This window comes from Bufo bufo, chromosome 6, assembly GCF_905171765.1.
Source record: "Bufo bufo chromosome 6, aBufBuf1.1, whole genome shotgun sequence".
NCBI classification, from domain to species: Eukaryota; Metazoa; Chordata; class Amphibia; order Anura; family Bufonidae; genus Bufo; species Bufo bufo.
The window spans coordinates 4,887-12,872 of record NC_053394.1 but is presented as its reverse complement, the minus strand read 5'-3'; the positions used below and the strand labels follow the sequence as shown (position 1 = coordinate 12,872).

Sequence of the window (7,986 nt, the reverse complement as noted above, 5' to 3'; positions counted from 1 at the left end):
AATATAATGTGGAGGAAGATAATGTAATATGGATGCTGTAATAGAAACATAGATGTAATATGGAGGCTGTAATGTAAGGTGGAGGCTGTAATGTAATGCAGAGGCTGTAATAGAATGTGGAGGCTGGTAGTATGGAGGCTGTAATATAATGTGGAGGTTGATAATATAATATAGAGACTTTATTTTAATGCGAAGGATAGGATGTAATTTACAGGCTGGTAACATGGAGGCTGGAAAATGCAAACCACCAGCACTTCTGAGCTCAGCCAATCAGAGCTGGAGGGCGGGGCCTGGAGTTCAGGAACAGCCCCGCCCCCAGTTCTCTTTCAGGTCCGCCCATGCTCCATATAAAGGAGGGCTCTGGGCTGAGCAGTCACTGCTCTCTGCTCCTCACACCTAGAAGATGTCTGGTCGCGGTAAAGGAGGGAAAGGGCTCGGGAAAGGCGGCGCCAAGCGGCACAGGAAGGTGCTCCGTGATAACATCCAGGGCATCACCAAGCCTGCCATCCGCCGCCTAGCTCGCAGGGGAGGCGTCAAGCGCATCTCCGGCCTCATCTATGAGGAGACTCGCGGGGTGCTGAAAGTCTTCCTGGAGAACGTCATCCGGGACGCCGTCACCTACACCGAGCACGCCAAGAGGAAGACCGTCACCGCCATGGACGTGGTCTACGCGCTCAAGCGCCAGGGCCGCACTCTCTACGGCTTCGGGGTTAATGCCGCCGCCGCCTCCTCCGTCCTCACAGCACAAAGGCTCTTCTCAGAGCCACCCACATCTTCCCGGGGAGGAGCTACGATTCCACTGAGGGGTTAACACCGCCCGCACATCAGGAGATCAGCGGCGCCCTGTGCTCAGTACAGCCGGAGGTCTACATTACAGAAACCCCCCAATAATCTGTGTAAATCCCGAGCCCCGGGTGTTCTCCACCGCTCGGAGACTGAGGGGTTAATCCGTCCCGCCAATGAGCGGCGCTGGTACAGGTCACATGACCGGCTCCTCCTGTAAATCAGTAGCTCAACTATAGGCGGGAAATTCAAATGAGGGACGAGATGCTGAGCTCTCCCAGCCAATAGGAGAGCTCTGGACCCCGCAGCCGTTATGTGCCCGTAGGAGCCTCGTCCTCCTGTCCTGCACTGAGCGGCCGCACAGCCTCTCTCCAGGGAGCGCCACACTGAGGAGGATGATGGGAGTAGTGATCGGGCATGGAGGAGGAGGAGGATGAGGGGAGCTTGTATTGTAACTCTGATAGCGTTACCGCATCTCATCTAGCTGACAGGGAGGAAAACCGCAGCCACTGTGAGAACAACGGGGAGACCCGGGAGCAGCTCCGCTGGAGACAGGGTGGGGGCTCTGAGAAGAGCCTTTGGGTCCGGAGAGCGGGAGCGGCGCTCACTTGGCGCTGGTGTACTTGGTGACGGCCTTGGTGCCCTCGGAGACGGCGTGCTTGGCCAGCTCTCCGGGCAGCAGCAGGCGCACGGCGGTCTGGATCTCCCGGGAGGTGATGGTGGAGCGCTTGTTGTAGTGAGCCAGGCGGGAGGCTTCCCCTGCGATGCGCTCGAAGATGTCGTTGACGAAGGAGTTCATGATGCCCATGGCCTTGGAGGAGATGCCGGTGTCGGGGTGGACCTGCTTCAGCACCTTGTAGACGTAGATGGCATAGCTCTCCTTCCTGCTCTTCCTCCGCTTCTTGCCGTCCTTCTTCTGGACCTTGGTGACGGCTTTCTTGGAGCCCTTCTTGGGCGCTGGGCGGGGCGGACTTGGCGGGATCGGGCATTCTGACTGAGGACAAAATCTCGTCTGTTCTCCTCCTGCCACCGCGGCGGTATTTATAGACGGGCCATGCAAATGAGCTGCTGCTGACTGCGCGCCGATCTACTGGAGGAGAGGGTCACGTGGTGTCTCCACTTCTCCCAATTGGCAGCCTCACATCCATTCAGCTGAGCCGGGGGCGGAGCAAATAGAGAGGCGGGGCTCACATACATCCATTCAGCAGAGCCAGGGGCAGAGCAAATAGAGGGGCGGGGCTCACATACATCCATTCAGCAGAGCCGGGGGCGGAGCAACAGGAGAGGCGTGGCTCACATACATCCATCCAGCTGAGCCGGGGAACGGAGCAGCAAGAAGGGAGGGGCTCACATCCATTCATAGAGCTGAGTCGGAGGGCGGAGCAGCAGCAGGAGGGGCTGGGCTCATAGCCATCCATTCTGCTAAAACGGGGGGCGGAGCAGAACTCGCATCCGTCTATTCAGATGAGCCGGGGGCGGGGCTAACATCTCTCTTCCGTCTATCAGGGCCTCGCTGCTCTGCTGATAACCGCCCCGCCCCTCACTGCGCCCCGCCCCCTGCTGGTAGTGATGCCGCCGCTGAGTGTACTGTGCCCGCAGGGAGGTCGTGCGCTCTATCCCTGGACACCAGCGCAGCGATGGAGCCGCTCTTCTCCGCACAGTGAATACGGGACTGTTCTCCCCTTCTCCGGTGCGGGAGCGGGAGAAGGCGGCCACTGACGGGTTAATACTGAGCAGGCTATGGGGGCGGGGCTATAGAACTAGTACCTTGGCTTTTGAAATTCCCGCTCAATTACCGTCCGGTAAGAATTCAGCGGCCGTGGACAAGCTCCGCCCTCGGCTCATCTGAATGTATGTGAGCCCCGCCCCTCCTGCTGCTCCGCCCCTCGCTCTTCTCAGAGCCCCCACCTTCTCTAGGACGGAGCTGCCGCATTGTGTGAATACATGGAAGCCTCATGTCCGAGGCGGATTATTCCCTCATTATAGACCAGATCGGGAGGATGAGGGGAGTAGTGATCGTATACTCGGGAGGATGAGGGGAGTAGTGATCGGCCAAAGAGAAGGATGGGGGGAGTAGTGATTGGACACTGAGGAGGATGGGGGGGTAGTGATCAGACAGTGAGGAGGATGGGGGAGTAGTGATTGGACACTGAGGATGGGGGGAGTAGTGATTGGACACTGAGGATGAGGGGAGTAGTGATTGGACACTGAGGATGAGGGGAGTAGTGATTGGACACTGAGGATGGGGGGAGTAGTGATTGGACACTGAGGATGAGGGGAGTAGTGATTGGACACTGAGGATGGGGGGAGTAGTGATTGGACACTGAGGAGGATGAGGGGAGTAGTGATTGGACACTGAGGATGGGGGGAGTAGTGATTGGACACTGAGGAGGATGAGGGGAGTAGTGATTGGACACTGAGGATGGGGGAGTAGTGATTGGACACTGAGGATGATGGGGGGAGGAGTGATCAGACAGAGAGCAGTTGGGCAATGAGGAGAATGAGTGAAGTAGTTATATGGTACTGAGGATGATTAGGGGAGTAGTGGTCAGCCAGTGAGGAGAATGAGGGCAGTAGTGATCTGCTAATGGATGGATGTGAGCCCCGCCGTGCGCTCTATCCCCGGACACCAGCGCAGAGAAGGGGGCGGAGCTATACGACAAGTGCTTTACAGTGATTGGCTGATCTCTGGCTTTTGAAACTCCCGCTCAATTACAGTCCGGTCAGAATCCAGCGGACAAACCCTCCACAGCAGCAATGTCTGCCCGGACTCGCAGCAGGTCAGGAGCGGTGATGTCCGATTCATGTCGGAGGAGGAGGGGAGGCCAGCAGCCAATCAGAGCGGAGGCGCACACGGTCCAGGGAGTCGTGCACTGAGGCTAAGAATCCAATGATCCGACTCCTTCTAGAACAGTACACGAGTCTCTGACCGGCTGCAGCAGTATAAAGCCCCCGCAGTGCTGTCCATAGAATAGAGCGCCTCCAGCAGCGCCCCCCACTCAGTATAATGCCCAGATCAGGGCCCCCCACTCAGTATAATGCCCAGATCAGGGCCCCCAGCCCCCCACTCAGTATAATGCCCAGATCAGGGCCCCCAGCCCCCCCACTCAGTATAATGCCCAGATCAGGGCCCCCAGCAGCGCCCCCCACTCAGTATAATGCCCAGATCAGGGCCCCCCACTCAGTATAATGCCCAGATCAGGGCCCCCCCCCCCACTCAGTATAATGCCCAGATCAGGGCCCCCAGCCCCCCCTTCCTAGTCCTCAGTCCGGTCACCACTGATCGGACACTTATTACCTATCCGGCTCCGGTTCACTTGTCACCAACTGAAGCCAATGATCCAAACTTCCCACCTCTAGTCAGGAGCGGTAAGTGCCCCTGTGTGACGCCCGGACGCCTCCACAGCGGAGATCAGCGGCATCGCCAGCTCAGTCGTACAGAGCATGTGGGGGGCTCTTAGAAGAGCCTTTGGTTCCGGGGGGCACAGCAGCAGCAGCAGAGCCGGGCTCACTTGCTCTTGGCCGACTTGGTGCTCTCGGTCTTCTTGGGCAGCAGCACGGCCTGGATGTTGGGCAGGACGCCTCCCTGGGCGATGGTGACGCCGCCCAGCAGCTTGTTGAGCTCCTCGTCGTTGCGCACGGCCAGCTGCAGGTGGCGGGGGATGATGCGGGTCTTCTTGTTGTCGCGGGCGGCATTGCCGGCCAGCTCCAGGATCTCGGCGGTGAGATACTCGAGCACAGCGGCCAAGTAGACGGGAGCGCCGGCGCCCACCCTCTGGGCGTAGTTGCCCTTGCGGAGGAGCCTGTGCACTCGGCCGACCGGGAACTGGAGCCCTGCCCGGGAGGAGCGGGTCTTGGCCTTAGCCCGGACTTTGCCTCCTTGTTTGCCGCGTCCAGACATCGTTCTCTACAGCAGAGCACAGAACAGCAACGAAGACTCTGATGTGTGTGATCCGGAGGAGCCGCCTCCTGCCGCCTTTATAGGCTACTGCTCCGCCCCCAGCGCCGCTCATTGGGTGGATTAGAAGCCTTCAACGGAGACAAGACTCGTGGAGAAGCCAATGAGAGGCGCTGGGCGTGGCTTATGACGCGCGTACAGGTCACATGACCGGCTCCTCCTGTAGATCAGCAGCTCATTTGCAGTTGGGGACTATAGGCGGGAAATTCAAATGAGCGACGAGATCCTGAGCTCTCCCAGCCAATAGTAGCAGAGCTCTGGACCCCGCAGCCGTTATGTGCCCGTAGGGGCGGAGCCTCGTCCTCCCGCCCTGCACTGAGCAGCCGCACAGCTCGCTGATCCGCAGCCATTCATAGCGGGAGCAGAGCTCAGCTGAAGTGTATAAGGGGAGCAGTGATCTGCCAGAGAGGAGGATGAGGGGAGTAGTGATCGGGCACTAAGTATGAGGGGAGTAGTGATCGGGCACTAAGTATGAGGGGAGTAGTGATCTGCCAGAGAGGAGGATGAGGGGAGTAGTGATCGGGCACTAAGGATGAGGGGAGTAGTTATATGGTATTGAGGATGATTAGGGGAGCAGAGCTCAGCTGAAGTGTATAAGGGGAGCAGTGATCTGCCAGAGAGGAGGATGAGGGGAGTAGTGATCGGGCACTAAGGATGAGGGGAGTAGTTATATGCTATTGAGGATGATGAGGGGAGTAGTGATTGGGCAATAAGGAGAATGAGGGAAGTAGTTATATGCTATTGAGGATGATGAGGGGAGTAGTGATCGGGCACTAAGGATGAGGGGAGTAGTTATATGGTATTGAGGATGATGAGGGGAGTAGTGATCTGCCAGAGAGGAGGATGAGGGGAGTAGTGATCGGGCACTAAGGATGAGGGGAGTAGTTATATGCTATTGAGGATGATGAGGGGAGTAGTGATTGGGCAATAAGGAGAATGAGGGAAGTAGTTATATGCTATTGAGGATGATGAGGGGAGTAGTGATCTGCCAGAGAGGAGGATGAGGGGAGTAGTGATCGGGCACTAAGTATGAGGGGAGTAGTTATATGCTATTGAGGAGGATGAGGGGAGTAGTGATCTGCCAGAGAGGAGGATGAGGGGAGTAGTGATCGGGCACTAAGGATGAGGGGAGTAGTTATATGGTATTGAGGATGATGAGGGGAGTAGTGATCGGGCACTAAGTATGAGGGGAGTAGTTATATGCTATTGAGGATGATGAGGGGAGTAGTGATTGGGCAATAAGGAGAATGAGGGAAGTAGTTATATGGTATTGAGGATGATGAGGGGAGTAGTGAGAGGAGGATGAGGGGAGCAGTGATCTGCCAGAGAGGAGGATGAGGGGAGTAGTGATCTGCTATTAATGAGGGGAGTGGTGATTGGGCACTGGGGAGGATAAGGGGCGTAGTGGTAAAATAATATGGAGGCTGCAATGTAATGTGGAGGTTGATAATATAATATAGAGGCTTTAATATAATGCGGAGGATATAATGTAATTTACAGGCTGGTAATATGGAGGCTGTCAATGTTGAGGCTGTGATGTAATGTGGAGGCTGTAACATAATGTTTAAGCTGTGGTGTAATGTAGAGGCCGGTAATACGGAGGATTTAATATAATGTGGAGGCCGTTAATGTAATATGGAGACTGTAATGTAGAGGCCGGTAATACGGAGGCTGTAATGTAATGCAGAGGCTGTAATATAATTTTAGCCTGAAATGCAGAGGCTGGTAATATCATGTGGAGGCTGGTAGTATGGAGGCTGTGATGTAATCTTGATGCTGAAAATATGGAGGCTGTAACATAATGTTTAGGCTCTGATGTAATGTAGAGGACTGTAATGTAATGTAGAGGCTGTAATATAATGTGGAGGCTGGAATTATGGAGGTTGTAACATGTTTATGCTGTGATGTAATGTAGATGACGGTAATATGGAGTCTGTAATATAATGTGGAGGCTGGTAATATAAATGCTGCAATATAATATGGAGGCTATAATGTAAAGTAGAGGCTGAAAATATGAAGGCTGTAATATGTTGAGATTGATAATACAAAATGGAGGCTGGTAGTAGGGCGGCTGTAATGTAGAGGCTGGTAATACAGAGGCTGTCAATTAATATGGAGGCTGTAACAATGTTTAAGCTGTGATGTAATGTAGAGGCCGCTAATATTGAGGCTGTAATACAATGTGGAGGCTGTAATGTAATCTGGAGACTGAATATATCCACTGTGAGCGGAGAACGAGGGCAGAAGGGCGGAGTGGAGCTCGTCTGAGGAGGAGGTGGTGGCTCTGAGAAGAGCCTTTGGGGGAGAAGTGCGGGCGGCGCCGGTTACTTCTTGGCTTTCGCCGCTTTCTTAGCCGGACTCTTGGCAGCCTTGGGTTTCACCGCTTTCTTAGCCGGACTCTTGGCAGCCTTGGGTTTGGCCGCCTTCTTAGCCGGACTCTTGGCCAGCTTCTTGGGCTTGGGGGCAGCCTTCGGCTTCTTGGGGCTCTTGGCTGCTTTCTTGGCCGCGGCTGGTTTCTTAGCCTTTTTCGGGCTCTTGGCCGGAGCCTTCTTGGGCTTCTTCGGGGATTTAGCGGGTTTCTTGGCCGCAGTAGCTGCAGGTTTCTTGGCCGCCGCCGGCTTCTTCTTCTTGGCCGCCGCCTTGTCCTTGGTCTCCTGCTGCTTCTTGTTGAGCTTGAAGGAGCCGGAGGCGCCGCTGCCCTTCACCTGGGTGAGGGTCCCCTTGGTGACCAGAGCCCTGATGGCCACCTTGATGCGGCTATTGTTCTTCTCTACATCGCATCCTCCGGCAGCCAGAGCCTTCTTCAGGGCGGCCAGAGACACCCCGCTGCGCTCCTTGGAGGCGGACACGGCTGTGACCAGGAGCTCGGACACGCTGGGACCGGACGGCTTCTTGCTTTTCTTGGCGCCCCCTGCCGCGGTGGATTTCCTCGGCTGCTTCTTGGACTTGGCGGCCGCTTCGGCGGGAGGAGGAGGAGCGGCGGCTGCTGGCGCGGTCTCTGCCATCGTGTGAGACGTGGGGAGAAAACACAAAGACTTCTCCTGAGAAAACACTGAGGCCGGAGCCGGGGCCGCCTCTTATATGTGCAGCGCTGCGCAGTGATTGGCTGCCGAGCTCCGCCCTCCTGCGCGTCTATTGGCTGACACTGGACACAGGCCCCGCCTTCACCCCTCTCAGCCCGGCTGCAGCTCCGCTCTGCCCTTGTGCTTCCCTGCCCGGGAGAAGAGCCCTTTAGCGGCTAGAAC

The 7,986-nt window shown here is 56.2% G+C and overlaps 4 protein-coding genes across 4 annotated transcripts; 1 reads left to right on the top strand and 3 right to left on the bottom strand.

The window, feature by feature from the left end:
- Positions 1-334: 334 nt before the first annotated feature.
- Positions 335-811, top strand: LOC121004285 (histone H4-like). Its single transcript, XM_040436446.1, has one exon. The coding sequence runs from the start codon at positions 404-406 to the stop codon at positions 809-811; it is 408 nt and encodes a 135-aa protein (XP_040292380.1). The 5' UTR covers positions 335-403.
- A 576-nt stretch (positions 812-1,387) lies between these two features.
- On the bottom strand, positions 1,388-2,201 carry LOC121004284 (histone H2B 1.1-like). Its single transcript, XM_040436445.1, has 2 exons — positions 2,135-2,201; positions 1,388-1,740 (listed from the first exon to the last, which is right to left on the bottom strand). Exons 1-2 carry the CDS (start codon positions 2,199-2,201, stop codon positions 1,388-1,390), a joined length of 420 nt encoding a protein of 139 aa, XP_040292379.1.
- A 2,084-nt stretch (positions 2,202-4,285) lies between these two features.
- On the bottom strand, positions 4,286-4,684 carry LOC121004886 (histone H2A type 1-like). The gene has a single exon (XM_040437308.1). It carries the CDS (start codon positions 4,682-4,684, stop codon positions 4,292-4,294), a length of 393 nt encoding a protein of 130 aa, XP_040293242.1. The 3' UTR covers positions 4,286-4,291.
- Positions 4,685-7,065: 2,381 nt separating this feature from the next.
- LOC121003969 (histone H1A-like) lies at positions 7,066-7,746 on the bottom strand. The gene has a single exon (XM_040435963.1). The coding sequence runs from the start codon at positions 7,744-7,746 to the stop codon at positions 7,066-7,068; it is 681 nt and encodes a 226-aa protein (XP_040291897.1).
- Positions 7,747-7,986: the final 240 nt, after the last annotated feature.